Here is a 15,598-nt window from a genome sequence, read left to right as displayed (position 1 = left end):
ACGGACTTCGTACCACTCGTGTCAATCCCTGCCCTTCGTATTATTCCATCCAAAGCGATGTTGAATAGCAGACACGACAGACCATCACCTTGCAGTAACCCTCTGCGCATTTTGAAGGGACTCGAGAATGCTCCTGAAACTTGAACTACGCACATCACCCAGTCAACACAAGATCGCATATGATGTCATATAAGATGCTAATGTGGAGGCGATATACGTACTTCCCCATACAACTTGTACGTATATGGCCTCCACTTTAGCATCTTATGTGGCATCATATACGATTTTGTGTTGGCTGGGCACCCGATCCATCGTCGCCTTGATCAACCGTATCAGTTTATCCGGAAATCCATTTTCGTGCATTAGCTGCCATAGCTGGTCCCGATCGATTGTATCACATGCGGCTTTGAAGTCGATGAATAGATGATGTGTGGGCACGTTGTATTCTCGGCATTTCTGCAATACCTGACGTACGGCGAACACCTGGTCTGTGGTAGAGCGTTCACCCATAAATCCCACCTGATACTGCCCCACGAGCTCTCTTGCAATTGGTGTTAGTCGGCGGCATAACATTTGGGAAAGTACCTTGTAGGCGGCGTTCAGCAATGTGATTGCGCGGTAGTTGCTACAATCCAGCTTATCGCCCTTTTTGTAGATGGGACACACGACACCTTCCATCCACTCCTGCGGCAGAGCTCATCCTCCCAAACCTTGCTAATCACCCAGTGCAGCGCTCTAGCCAGTGCCTCACCACCGTGTTTAAACAGCTCTCCTGGTAATTGGTCAACTCCAGGGGCTTTGTTTTTTTTCAGCCGGCCGATCTCCTTCGGGATTTCCTGAAGATTAGGAGCCGAAAGTCGCATGTCCTGTGCGCGTGCTCCTAGATTCATGACCATACCGCCACCGTTGTCTGCCATATCGCAATTCAGGCGCTCTTCGTAGTGCTGCCGCCACCTTTGAATCACCTCACGCTCGTTTGTAATAAGGTTCGCGTTTATGTCCTTACACATATCGGGCTGTGGCCCTTACGTGAACGGTTCAACTTCTCATAGAACTTTCGTACGTTATTAGCGCGGTACAGTTCCTCCGTCTCTTCACGGTCTCGATCCTCCTACTGGCGCTTTTTCCTCCGGAAAATCGAGTTTTGTCTGTTCCATGCCCGTTTGTATCGTGCCTCGTTCGCCCTCGTGCAGTGTAGCAGCAATCTCGCCCATGCTGCATTCTTTTCCTCAACTAACTGCTCACATTCGCCGTCATACCAATTGTTTATCTGATCCGGAGCCACCGTGTCTAGTGCAGCGGTTGTGGTGCTTCCAATGCACTATGGTCCAGCATACATATTTAGAAAAAAAAACTGTTGTTCTACAAAATTGTTCGAAATAGTGAGGCCATCATTATGGTCCAACCAAAAATAGGGTGGCCCATCATATAAAAAAAATAGGAAATATTTTTTTTATTTCTCGGAAATTGACATGTTATGTTCTACAAAGTTGTAGCGCAGCTTATTCCAATCAATTTTACCAATTTTCCCAATCAATTTTGCTTTTTCTGTAACTCTTAAGTTAACTGATTTAGAGCAATTTTATCCAGAGTGTAAAGTAATCGAACATTTTTGGTGAATTCCACCTCCCTTCATTTATTAGCTACTTTTCAGACGCATTCATAGTCGGCTCTGGACTGTCAATATTCGATTGAATATTAGTCATTTAATATTTATGCACATTCTACAAATTGATAAATTATCTGAAATCTAAACACATCTTAAATGAGTGAAGTAATTTATCACATAGAACTGAATCCGATTTGCATCCGTGAGCCACTTTCAATGGTAAACATCAATATAAACAATGCTATTTATGTTTTTTTCTGCACATAGTAAGCACACTCAGTGACAGTCGATTGAATGAGTTCGTGGAGTAGTCGTCTGACTGTTTCATTCTATGTTTTGAATAATCATGCGATGTTTGTCAAAATTCGGACTGAAGTTGCTTTATGAAGATGAATATTTTAGGCTCTGATTTTATCTAATTGGATTAGGGTGTACCTCAAAAAACAGTATTTTTAATCCTCTTTTTTTGTTTTGGATTTCTCGAAAAAGTCGTCTTCAGGTGATTTTTAGAGCTCAAAAAAATGCAACTTGTGAGGGGTAAATATGCTCAATATCTTTTTCCGATCAAAAGTTATAATCGTTTTTCTGTCAAAATTACATTTTTTTAATAAGTTGATATCTCCGTTTAGGGCAGACCAAAAAAATATGTTTACACGGCATTTAAAAGAGAAATTCATATTCTTTATTATGTTCAAAAATTGGGGACATGTTATTTTTTTATCTCAAGTTTTACTAATTTTACTAAAATCATGTTTTTTCAAGTAAATTGATATAACTCGACAACGGAGGAAGATATATTGTCATAAATACTGTTTTTTGAGGGACACCCTAATTCTGGTAGGTAAAATTACTCTAAACAAGTGAGCTTAAGAGCTACATCAAAAGCTTATTTAGCAAATTTGATTGGAAAAAGCTGCGCTACAACTTTGTAGAACATTTTATGTCAATATTCCACAAAATAAAAAAAAAAAATTTCACATTTTTATAAAATGGCCCACCCTATTTTTCGGTTACTCTATAAAAACGGCCCAAGAACAATTTTGTAGAACAAATTTTTTTCCTTGAAAGTACGCTTCAGGCCGAAAATGCATCTTTTCTCGTAAATCTTACAATACGATGATTATTATAAGACTTATAAAAAGTGTTGAAGCTGTAGATTTTTTATTTTTCATTTCTCAAAAGTCATCTTCTGAAGACTTTTGGGGCTTTTCAAAACGCGTGTTTTGCTATAAGAATATCGTCTGTATCTTTTTCCATTGTCGAGTTATATCATTTTTTTTGAAAAAACATGATTTTAGTAAAATTGGTAAACCTTGAGATAAAAAAAAACATATCTCCAATTTTTTGACATAATAAGGAATATGATTTTCTCTTTCAAATGCCGTGTAAACATATTTTTTTGGTCTTCCCTAACCGGAGATATCAACTTATTAAAAAAATGTAATTTTGACAGAAAAACGATTATAACTTTTGATCGGAAAAAGATATTGCGCATTTTAACCCATCAAAAGTTGCAATTTTTAAAGCCCTAAAAGTCACCTGAAGATGACTATTTCGAGAAATCTAAAACAAAAAGAGTAGATCAAAAATACTGTTTTTTGAGGTACACCCTAATTTAATTAAGTAAAATTGCTCTAAATCAGCCAACTTAAGAGCTACAGAAAAAGTTTTTTTGGCAAAATTGATTGGAATAAGCTGCGCTACAACTTTGCAGAACATATCATGTCAATATTCCGAGAAATAAATAAATATTTTCAATATTTTTTGTATGATGGGCCACCCTATTTCTTGGTTGCACCATAATGATGGCCTTACTATTTCGAACAATTTTGTAGAACAACAGTTTTTTTTCTAAAAAATATAGTTTTGGCGTAAAATGTATCTTTCAGCGTAAATCTGTATCCTGGAGCATAGTGCAATGGCGGATCAAATATCTTTCCAGCCATCTTCATGAGACGCTGCGCCTAGCTGCTCTTCCGTTGGGAGTGCCACTTCCAGCTGCTGCCCGTAGTCTTGGGCTGGTCTACCTTCTTGTAGCCGCCAAATGTTTAGCCGCGGTGGACGACTCCGATGCGTGTTGTATACCGTCGAGAGTTTTGAGCGCAGACATACTGCAACGAGGTAGTGGTCGGATTCAATATTCGCACTGCGGTGCGTACGTTCCTAATGTTGGAGAAGAATTTACCGTCGATTTAAACGTGGTTGATTTTGTTTTCCGTTACTTGATTAGATGATTTCCATGTGGTCTTGTGGAAAAAGTGCTTCGGACTACCATTCCGGGGGAGACTACCGTTCGATACAGTATGCAGACTATCCGGTCCGATGACCGGTCTATACATTTCCTTCCTTCCTACCTGAGCGTTCATGTCACCGATAACGATATTGACGTCCCGCAGTGGGCATCTATCGTATGTCTGCTCCAGCTGTGCATAGAACGCTCCTTTCTCGTCGTCGGGTCTTCCTTCGTGTGGGTAGTACACGTTGATGATGCTATAGTTGAAGAAACGGCCTTTTATCCTCAGCTTGCACATCTTTGCGTTGATTGGCTGCCACCCAATCACGTGTTGGCGCATCTTGCCGGTGAAGCCGGTTCCCAACTCGTTAGTGGTGCCACAACTTTGGTAGAAGGTAGCCGCTCGATGTCCGCTTTTCCACACTTTTTGTCCTGTCCAGCAGATTTTCTGCAGCGCTACGACGTTGAAGTTGCGGGGATGTAATTTATCGTAGATTATCCTGTCGCAACCTGCGAAGCCTAGCGACTTGCAGTTCCATGTTGCCGATTGTATCGAGTCGTATTATCTTCTTTGTCGTTCGTAATGGTTGTTTTTAAAGGTGGCTTATTGGGCCTGTGCAAACCTCCTGTCTCGTCGGAGGTCCGTTGTGTCAGGGCTGTTTAGCGTCTCACCTAACACTAGGACTTGGGCTGATAAAGGGCCTATTTAGCTAGACATTGTCTTCTTCAGCTTAAAAACTTAAATTGTTCAATTGTTCTATTCAACTTAAATTGTTTGTTGGGAAGTCTTACTTCTCATTTCTCACTTTTCATCTCTCATTTCTCTTCTCTTATATTTTCGGCCATATGACCCGCTCAGCCGAATGGCCCTTTCGTTCAAGCGACCATTTGGGCAAAACGTCATTTTCGGCCAGATGATCTACTCGGACTAACGACTTTTTCGACCAAATGGGCTAGTATTAATCTCTGTTCGAGACAAATGCGATCTTCCATAGCTTGCGGTAGCCAACGGGAAGTACGTACTGAGTGCTACGCGTCTGCTCGGTCGTCTAAAACGCGATCCTCAATAGTTTGTATATGCCACCGGGCATGCATGGTGAGTAGTGTTCATGCTCGGTTCAAAGACACGTCGAACGATCTGGTATCGTTGTGCTTTGTGCGGCCAAGAAGTTAATCAATTGATGCGTGTTCGACCGTGTTCCTATTCGTTAGTTAGTTTGTTCTGGGTAAAAAGAATGGCATGGTCGTAGGAATTTTTAATTTGCATTTTAAAACTATATGGGGCCAACAGTTTGTTCTTATGCTACATGGCACAACTGTCATTCCTTGAAAGTTAGGGGAGACTGGACGGTCTTGATCCCCCTTTCTCACAGATAAAAATAAATAAACAAATAATTGAACTTTTTACTGATGTAAGATGGTATGTTAATTGTTTTTTTATATACAATCGATTGTCAAAAATCAAATTTTTGAAATATTCGAGAGGAATTGATCACTCTCCAAGAACTTGGTTTGATAGAAGTAGAAAGGTGCACGCTGAATTTTTAAATATGTAGATTTCACGACTTGCTGTGAATGAACGATTTTTGTTATTGAATTCGAATTCCCTTTATCTACTCAAAGAATATTTTTCGAATCAACTATTCATCAAGTTTGTCAAATTTACAAAGCTTTTAACTGAAAACATTTTTTTTCGTCAAATTTTTTGTATGAGTGACTAATGAGAGATCAAGTGTCCCCATATTGAGTTACCAATTTAAAATTAAAATCTCCTAAAAGGAATGTTGACACAGGGGGTGTACAATAGCCTAGCGAGCAAAGGATCGTCAATCTGGAGATGGCGAGTTTGATTCTCGGCCCCGTCTAGTATGCTTTCAGGTTGGAAACATTCTCAAATCCTTTGAGAATAATGGCTATAGGAAGTGCTGAAGGCACTTCATCACGAATTTTGGGACAAATTTCCGGAGGAACTCCAAGAAGAATATTGTTTAAAAGAACTCCTGTTTAAATTTTGGGAGTGATGTCTGGAAGAATTCTTGGAAAAATATCCCAAGGAACTCCCAGTGGAATGTCCGACGGTCCTCCTAGAGGAATATCTGGGGGAATACCATTATTATTATTTCATTAAATCCTGCAGAGCTAACTCGACATTTCTGAAAGAACTCATGGCGGACTTTCAGTAGGAACTCTTTCGGAATATTTCGTAATGAATTCCTAAATAAATATCCGATGGAATTAGAGGAATTTCCACAGGAATTTCTGGAAGAATTACCGAAGGATCTCTTGGAGGAATTTCAGGATAGAAATTCTGAAAGAGCTCTTGGAGGAATCTCAGGAGGAATTTATGAAGAAATTTTCGAAAAAAAAGCTCCTGTCAGACTTTCTGTATGAACTCTTGTAGGAATTTCCGGAGAAATGTGAATTTAGGAAGGAATTTCCGTAGGAACTCGTTAAAGAATTTTTGGAAAAACTCCTGGGGGAATTTCGAGAGAAATTTCGGGCAGAACTCCTGGCGGACCTCCCGCAGCAACTCTTGAAGGAGCTTCCGGAGGAATTTGAGCATTAACTTCCGAAGGTACTCCTTGAGGATTTTCCAGTAGACCTCTTGGAGGAATGTCTGGAAGAACTTCTTGAAGGATTTACGAAGATACTCCGGGAGGTACATCCGAAATAGTTTTTGTAGTAATTTCTGGAGGAACTCCTGGAAGAATTTTTGGAAGAACTCTTTCAGTTAGTCCGTAGGAACTCTTGAATGAATTTTCAGCAAAAATCGTCAATATCTGGACGAAACTCCTAGGGTCTCCTTGATTCTCCTTGAGGAATTTCCGGAAGAAATACTTGCAGAATTTCCGTAGGGACTCTTTGAGCGATTTCCGGAGGAATTATCGAAAGTACTTCTGCAGAAGTTTCTCGAAGAACTCTTGCGTGAATTTCAGGAATAACTCCTGAAGGAATCTCGGGATAAATTTGTAGATGACTTTCAAGTGGATTTTCCGCAGAAGGAGGTATTGGAATTCTTGGAGGAATTCCTGGATGTACTCCCGAAGTATATTCTGGAGGAATTTCCGAAGAAGCTACTCTTGGAAGAATTTCGGGAGGAATTACCGAAGAAGCTTCCTATGGAAGCTACTCTTGGAAGAATTTCGGGAGGAACTTCTGGAGTAATTTCCTACGAAACATTTCCTAACAAACAGTAAACAGTTCTATTGACTCATGGCATATTGTCAGAAATTGATATAAGAGCGCGCTAAATCTCTTCACGCATAGCTCTCGCAAGCCCATACTTCGCCCTAATTGAATCTTATTCTCTTCATTACTTTCATCTACTCCCTTTCGGTTTGAGTAGTATAATAATCATCGAAAAAAACCAATAAATTAATTTCGATAGAGTCACGCGGTGATCAAAACTATCCTAATTATACAATCCAATTGGCGAAAAATTGATGAAATACAGTTCGAAAATTGCTTGATGGGAATGCGCGCCAGAAAAATGTGAAAATGTAAGTTCAAGCAATTAATAACTATAATTGTTTCATAAATGATGGAAACTTTCCATAAAACTGATTTTTCCCTTAGAAAACCAAAATCATATTAGCAATTTTCAATGAGAAAGTTGCATAGGTTTTAACTTACCTTGGAATTCAGTTAAAAGGACTATTTAAATGTAGTGATGACTGACGATCATAATCCCCGTAAACGGCCTCATTCATAACGGCATTTCCCATAAAAAACAACTTCGTGCCTGACGCAACTAATTGCGCTTTTTCCCGCCATCAAATTAACTTTCAACTTTGCACCTCCAAATTGAACAACTTTTTCGCTTTTTGTTTCTTGAACTTCTTCCACCTCCCCTGCTATCAACCTTCTTTCGCCGCTATTCCCGATAGCTCGGGTAAAAACATCAAGACACTTCCGTTAGACATAGTTTTGCATCGTTTCTTTGACCGCTCGCGCGCTCCCTGCTGCAAGCGCCTTCATCATGGCGGAGGGGGTTGAACGAAAATAACACAATTAATCATAAAACTGCTCGACTTGTTCACGTCCATCTTCATCTAGTGGCAGCAGCCTGGTTGGCGGCTTGGCACAACAGTCCGGAATGTCTTCTTTTTATGTGTAATTATACAAGTTTCCTCTATGGGTAGAAAAGAGAATAACAGAGTGCGCTGGTTTAGATTTGTCGGAAGCTTGGGTCCTTACATCATACGATATTGAATAATTCATCATGATTAAAAATATTGTTCTTTTTCCGCTGCACAAGAGCTTGTTCGTTTTTCACAGTAAAAGCTTTTGTATTGAACAACCAAACACAATCAGCAATAGTGATGAACTCTATAATTTTTGAAAAATCACTATAATAAAGAAATTAAAAAAACACAATCAGCAACCATGCGTCTCCACGTTTCTTTATGGATTTTATTTGAAACTTCGTTCTGACATAATGAAGTATGTACATAGAAAGCCCACTATTTTTTTTAGTTTGGAGTACTGTTTAATAATGTGAGAAATTAAAACGATTTTTTCTCATTTTGCACAAAAACTTTCATTACTGGATGGAGCACTCTGTACGACTGAATTCCATCGTATTTGCACTTCCTCGATTCCGTCTTCACCAGCACATCGATTCCGGCGACGCATCTGCTTGGGTAATGTATAAGAAAAAGAGAGAGCGGTGCCAAAAATTAGCCTCATCCATTGCAGGAAGTTTATGGGTACCTCACGAAGTAGGAGAATCGGTGGGGACGCAGGAACTTTCGCTCCGCAGAAGTTCAATTTTCCGCTATTTTTCGCGCGTTCTTTCTGAGGAAAATTAATCACATTCCCTGTGCGCGTTGGATCTGTAATTGGGCCTGACTTTTGATGCCTGCTGCTGCCGATGAACCAAGCACTAGGGAGATGACTAAGTTGCCAAAGTTTGCTTTTTCGAAGTGAACCCAGAGCTCCGGGTTAATTTTTTGCGGATGTTGTGTAGTTAATTATGTTGCAAGTCAATCGAAACCTGCAATAGGCATGGTTTTGACAGGTAACCAGGAAGTATATTAACCTTCTTTTGGTATTAACTAATGCTCTCGAATACGATCTTATTGTCTAACTGATCCAAATGTGTAAATGCTTATAGAATACTCAAATTACAACCGAGTTTACATATTGTTCTACTATAATGGCCGGGAAACGACTTCCACAGGGACCTTGTCGGTCATATAAAAGAACCCCCTCCGCCTTCGATGCTGCTGTTCTAAATTTGGTTTGAATCGTAAACTAAATACTGGTCACGAGATCAGAGACAACATTATCGATGTACAAAAGTAACTTCCTTTTACAAGTAAACTTCTCATAAAATGCATGCAACCAGTTTGTTGAGTGATAGTGTAGTGGCAAAAATATGTATCTAAGAGTAATCCATAAAGACAATTATATTTCTGCACAATACATGGCGAAACACTGAACTATTTCCGAAAAACGATAATTTATCAACTTTTCTCCCATTTTTTCTGCCCATTATAATAACATGACCTATGCTTACTTATCATCGGCTTCATTCAAGCTTCCTCATCACCATCATCATCGTCACCGCCACCCACCCAACCCTCATTCAGCAACAGCCTGCACATTGGGGTCATTTGCACCAATCTAACCCGCATCGAAGCGCTAATTGCTACTCTAAAATCCATCAAAACGGTCAACAAAACCGTCCTGCATCGATCCTATTTCAATCGGCGTCGAGTGAAAGTAACTACTCGGGGACCCCCAGTCAAGCATTCGCTGAATGACGAACCAAAGACGGCCACCGCGACGACAATCAAAGCAGACCATGAAGACGAACACACGACAAAGTCCCCTCAGAATGACCCCACAGACACCGACTATCAGAACCATGAAGAGGGATCCGACGAATACAGCTACTGGGAATACCGGAAGCGGTTCAACATGCTTGAGACCCTGTTTATGGATAAGGTGGCTGACATTGGTGGACCGGACGGGGGCAATCGTGACATCTACGGAAATGAACTGCACGCGTCTTTCGAGTACGTTCGATGGCTTTGCCGGAAGTACCAAGGTCTGTTGGTGTGTTGTGGCGTTCTACTGACTGTTTACGTGTCCTGGTTGTCATCGGTTTGTTACTGGCGGGTTTTTGTAATTGTTATGTGTGGCTTAGGTTTGCCAGTTGTTATTATCGTCCAAATTAAAATTGTCTGTCTGGACAAATCCAGTGGTCTGTTATCCACTAATGAAGATTTATATTTTTGACTTTCTGATTTTTCATAATGCACAAGGCGATGCTTGGAAAGTTAATACTAGTTGTAGGTACAGTTTCCGTCATCCAGTACAGATAGCTCAATTCTCTGTAAGGCTGCGAAATCAGTCCATTTAGCCGTACACTTATTACGAAAGTATTCTTCTGGGTTTTTAACGCCCTCGCCCCATGTAAGGTTTTTTTCATGCTATTTTTTATTCTATATTACATAATGCACATAATCTTACATACAAAGTGTGCGACTCCCAAGCAAGAGCAAAAATGTCATTACATACAAACATTTTATCTCCCCGTTCATCTCTCTTGTCTACTGAGGAAATGGGAAAAATTGAAAATGGGACAAACTGAAACATCTGATCTGATTGTTTTTTTTTATCAGACCTTTAACAATCTTCATTTTGGTTTAAAGATTCAGATACAATTACTGGATTGCTGCCATTGCTCTGACTGCCTTCTCATTTCTGTACCTCTTCATCGCTGTTTGTGCACTTTCTTGTGCATCTCCTGATTCTCTATAATGGTATTCTTGTGAAATCCTATCGTATATTACGTCCTCATCATTTCTTTCTTCACTTCGCATGTTGATTTTGTGGCTACTCCTGGTTGACCTTTTATGTCTAGTTGTGCTTCAATTGGAGGATACATATTCCAACAGTTGCAGTTGTTTGTTTGTTATTTAAACAGAATCGATGAATTTATGAATTTTTTCTACACTATTCATGTTGTTCGGAAGCCTTCTTTCAAGAGGCTCCTTTCAAGAGGCTCGAAAGTCTGCTTTCAAGAGGCTCGAAAGTCTCCTTTCAAGAGGCCCGGAAGCCTTCTTTCCAGAGGCTAGCAAGCCTCCCTTCAAGAGGCTCGGAAGTCTCCTTTCAAGAGGCTCGGAAGCCCCCTTTCAAGAGGCTCGGAAGCCCCCTTTCAAGAGGCTCGGAAGCCCCCTTTCAAGAGGCTCGGAAGCCCCCTTTCAAGAGGCTCGGAAGCCTCCTTTCAAGAGGCTCGGAAGCCTCCTTTCAAGAGGCTCGGAAGCCTCCTTTCAAGAGCTCTTTTCAAGAAGCTCGGAAGCCCCCTTTCAAGAGGCTCGGAAGGCTACTTTCAAGAGGCTCGGAAGCCTACTTTCAAGAGGCTCGGAAGCCTCCTTTTAAGAGACTCGGAAACCCTCTTTCAAGAGACTCGGAAGCATACTTTCAAGAAGCTCGGAAGCCTCCTTTCAAGATGTTTGGAAGCCTCCTTTCAAGAGGCTTGGAAGCCTCCTCTCAAAAGTTCGGAAGCCTCCTTTCAAGAGGCTCAGAAGCCTCCTTTCAAGAGGTCTTGAAGCCTCCTTTCAAGAGGTTCGGAAGCCTACTTTCAAGAGTTTCGGAAGCCTCCTTTCAAGAGAATCGGAAACCTCCTTTCAAGAGGCTCGGAAGTTTCCTTTCAAGAGGCTTGGAAACCTTATTTTAAGAGGGCTGGAAACCTCCTTTCAAGAGGCATGGAAACCTTTTTTAGGAGGATTGGAAGCCTCCTTTCAAGAGGCTCGGAAGCCTCCTTTCAAGAGAATCCAAAGCATCCTTGCAAAAAGCTCAGAAGCCTTCTTTCAAGAGGCTCGGAAGCCTCCTTCCAAGAGGCCCGGAGACCTCCTTCAAGAGCCCAGAAAGCCTCCTTTCAAGAGGCTCAGGAAACATCCTTTCAAGAGGCTCGAAAGTCTCCTTTTAAGAGCGTCGGAAGATTCTTTTCAAGAGGCTCGGAAGCCTCCTTTCACGAGGTTCAGAAGCCTCTTTCCAAGAAACCTCTTTTCAAGAGCCTCGGAAGTCTCCTTTCAAGAGGCTCGGAAGCCTCCTTTCAAGAGGCTCGTAAACCTCCTTTCAAGAGGCTCGGAAGCTTCCTTTGAAAGGCTCGGAAGCCTCCTCTCAAGAGGCACAGAAGCCTCCTTTCAAGAGGCTCGGAAGCCTTCTTTGATGAGGCTCGAAAGCTTCCTCTCAAGAGGCTCGAAAGCCCCCTCTCAAGAGGCTTGGAAGCCTCCTTTAATAAGGGCTCGCAAGCCTCCTTTCAAGAGGCTCGGATGCCTTCTTTCAAGAGGCTCGGAAGCCTCCTTTCGAGAGGCTCGGAAGCCTCCTTTCAAGAGGTTCGGAAGCCTCCTTTCAAGAGGCTCGGAAGCCTCCTTTCAAGAGGCTCGGAAGCCTCCTTTCAAGAGCCTCGGAAGCCTCCTTTCAAGAGCCTCGGAAGCCTCCTTTCAAGCGGCTCGAAAGCCTCCTTTCAAGAGGCTCGGAACCCGAGCAGCACAAGTCAGACAAAAATGGTTGCAGCAACTTGATTGTGACTAAATCTGGTCACATATGAGTTGCAGCAACCTATGTGAAGCATGTGTGCTGCTAGGGAAACCTCCTTTCAAGAGGCTCGGAAGCCTCCTTTCAAGAGGCTCGGAAGCCTCCTTTAAGAGGCTCGAAAGCCTCCTTTCAAGAGGCTCGAAAGCCTCCTTTCAAGAGGCTCGGAAGCCTCCTTTCAAGATGCTCGGAAGCCTCCTTTTAATAACTAGGAAACCTTCTTTCAAGAGGCTCGGAAGCCTCCTATCAAGAGGCTTGGAAGCCTCCTTTCAAGAGGCTCGGAAGCCTCCTTTTAAGCGGCTCGGAAGTCTCCTTTCAAGAAGCCTGGAAACCTTATTTTAAGAGGATTGGAAACCTCCTTCAAGAGGCTCTGAAACCTCCTTTCATGAGGCTTGGAATCCTCCTTTCAAGAGGCTTGGAAACCTTCTTTTAAGAGGATTGGAAGCCTCCTTTCAAGAGGCTTGGCAGCTTCCTTTCAAAAGGCTCGGAAGCCTCATTTCAAAAGGCTTGGAAGCCTCCTTTCAAGAGGCCCGGAAGCCTCCTGTCAATAGGCTCGGAAGCCTCTTTTCAAGAGTCTCGGAAGCCTCGTTTCAAGCAGCTCGAAAGTCTTCTTTCAAAAGGCTCGGAAGCCTCCTTGCAAGAGGCTCGGAAGCCCCCTTCCAAGGCTTGGAAGCTTCCTTCCAAGATGCTTCGAAGCCTCCTTTCAAAATGTTTGGAAGCCTTCTTTCAAAATGTTTGGAAGCCTTTTTTCAGGATGCTCGAAAGCCTCTTTCAAGAGGCTCGGAAGCCTCCTTTCAAGAGGCTCGCAAGCCTCCTTCCAAGAGGCTCGGAAGCCTCCTTTGAAGAGGCTCGGAAGCCTCCTTTCAAGAGGCTCGGAAGCCTCCTTTCAAGAGTCTCGGAAGCCTCCTTTCAAAAGGCTCGGAAGCCTCCTTTTAAGAGGCTCGGAAGCCTCCATTCAAGAGGCTCGGAAGCCTCCTTTCAAGAGGCTCGGAAGCCTCCTCTCAAGAGGCTCGGAAGCCTCCTCTCAAGAGGCTCGGAAGCCTCCTTTCAAGAGGCTCGGAAGCCTCCTTTCAAGAGGCTCGGAAGCCTCCTCTCAAGAGGCTCGGAAGCCTCCTTTCAAGAGGCTCGGAAGCCTCCTTTCAAGAGGCTCGGAAGCCCCCTTTCAAGGCTTGGAAGCCTCCTTTCAAAATGTTTGGAAGCCTTCTTTCAAAATGTTTGGAAGCCTTTTTTCAGGATGCTCGAAAGCCTCTTTCAAGAGGCTCGGAAGCCTCCTTTCAAGAGGCTCGGAAGCCTCCTTTCAAGAGGCTCGGAAGCCTCCTTTCAAGAGTCTCGGAAGCCTCCTTTCAAAAGGCTCGGAAGCCTCCTTTTAAGAGGCTCGGAAGCCTCCATTCAAGAGGCTCGGAAGCCTCCTTTCAAGAGGCTCGGAAGCCTCCTTTCAAGAGGCTCGGAAGCCTCCTCTCAAGAGGCTCGGAAGCCTCTTTTCAAGAGGCTCGGAAGCCTCCTTTCAAGAGGCTCGGAAGCCTCCTCTCAAGAGGCTCGGAAGCCTCCTCTCAAGAGGCTCGGAAGCCTCCTTTCAAGAGGCTCGGAAGCCCCCTTTCAAGGCTTGGAAGCCTCCTTTCAAAATGTTTGGAAGCCTTCTTTCAAAATGTTTGGAAGCCTTCCTTCAGAATGCTCGAAAGCCTCCTTTCAAGAGGCTCGGAAGCCTCCTTTCAAGAGGCTCGGAAGCCTCCTTTCAAAAGGCTCGGAAGCCTCCTTTCAAGAGGCTTGGAAGCCTCCTTTCAAGAGGCTCGGAAGCCTCCTTTCAAGAGGCTCGGAAGCCTCCTTTCAAGAGGCTCGGAAGCCTTCTTTCAAGAGGCTCGGAAGCCTCCTTTCAAGAGGCTCGGAAGCCTCCTTTTAAGAGGCTCAGAAGCCTCCTTTTAAGAGGCTCAGAAGCCTCCTTTCAAGAGGCTCAGAAGCCTCCTTTCAAGAGGCTCAGAAGCCTCCTTTCAAGAGGCTCAGGAAGCCTCCTTTCAAGAGGCTCAGGCCTCCTTTCAAGAGGCTCGGAAGCCTCCTTTCAAGAGGCTCGGAAGCCTCCTTTCAAGAGGCTCGGAAGCCCCCTTTCAAGAGTCTCGGAAGCCTCCTTTCAAGAGGCTCGGAAGCCTCCTTTCAAGAGGCTCGGAAGCCTCCTTTCAAGAGGCTCGGAAGCCTCCTTTCAAGAGGCTCGGAAGCCTCCTTCCAAAAGGCTCGGAAGCCATCTTTAGTTTTTTAAACGTTATGATTATTTTAATTCACGGCGAAAAAATAGAGTGTACCGCAATGAATGCAAGAGTTCAAGAAAAACAATTAGAACCGATGTTGTAGCGCATTTTTCCAATCCTGTTTTCTGTTCGCACTGGTGAATTTTGTCTAATGCTTCTTGTATTTGTTTAAAATGTACAAATAGGGTCATTGGACCGGACGCTGTTTGGCCGAATAGTTGAAATTCGGTTTCTTATTAGGTAAAGTTAGAAATGAGATATTCAAGGTGAATTGTGAAAAGGGAGAACTGAGAAGTAAGAAATGAGATGCTCAAAGTGAAAACAGAGTGGAGAAAAGTGAGTACTGAGTACTAAGGTGTGTGCAGTAACAAGTGACAGGCAAGTAGAGAAATGAGAAGTGGGAAATGAGTAGTGATAAGTGAGATGTTATAGTTGAGAAGTGCGAAAAAGGAGGGAAATGAGACATGATGATCGGAAAGTGAGAATCAAGAAGTGATTGGTGAGATATAGAACTGAAAGAAGAAGGAAGAAGTGAAGAGAAAGTATAAGGAAGAAAAAAGAGAAAGAATAATAATGAAGGAAGAGAAAGAATAAGGATGTAGGAAGAAAGAAAAAGGATGAAAGAAGGAAAAAAAAGTAAGACGAGAGATGGAAGAAGGGAGAAGGAATAAGAAAGAAGAAATAAAAATGAAAAAGAAGGAACAAACACGAAGGAAGAAGAATAAAGATATAAAAACCCAGAGTAATCCACCTAGCGGTGATGGTGCCTTTCTCGTTTTTTTCGAGTGAGTAATTTCTTCGCACTTTTGTTGAAAAAAAAAAATTTTTTTCATAACTTCTGAGCCCATAGTCCGATCCGGCTAATTTTCAACAGGAAATAATGGGACCGGATTCCGCATCCAATGCAACTTGTTGCGAGCAAATCGGCTGAGGGCGTGCCTAAAATGAGTGAGATTTTGAAAAATGTAT

At 42.6% G+C, this 15,598-nt stretch overlaps 1 protein-coding gene across 8 annotated transcripts in view; it reads left to right on the top strand.

The window, feature by feature from the left end:
* The window catches only part of LOC134227195 (low-density lipoprotein receptor-like), a 1,220,229-nt gene that overhangs the window by 1,151,583 nt on the left and 53,048 nt on the right, over positions 1–15,598 (top strand). For 5 of the 8 annotated variants that reach the window (XM_062708524.1, XM_062708522.1, XM_062708523.1 and 2 more), the window contains one exon: positions 9,385–9,897. The exons of 2 other annotated variants lie outside the window; for them this stretch is intronic. In XM_062708524.1, coding sequence (XP_062564508.1) covers positions 9,385–9,897 — 513 coding nt within the window. The remainder of the gene's footprint in view (positions 1–9,384; positions 9,898–15,598) is intronic. One more of the 8 variants, XM_062708525.1, reaches the window with a different exon arrangement.

The sequence above is a fragment of the Armigeres subalbatus genome, chromosome 3, assembly GCF_024139115.2.
Source record: "Armigeres subalbatus isolate Guangzhou_Male chromosome 3, GZ_Asu_2, whole genome shotgun sequence".
In the NCBI taxonomy this organism is placed as follows: Eukaryota; Metazoa; Arthropoda; class Insecta; order Diptera; family Culicidae; genus Armigeres; species Armigeres subalbatus.
This window is presented reverse-complemented; position numbering and strand designations above follow the sequence as displayed.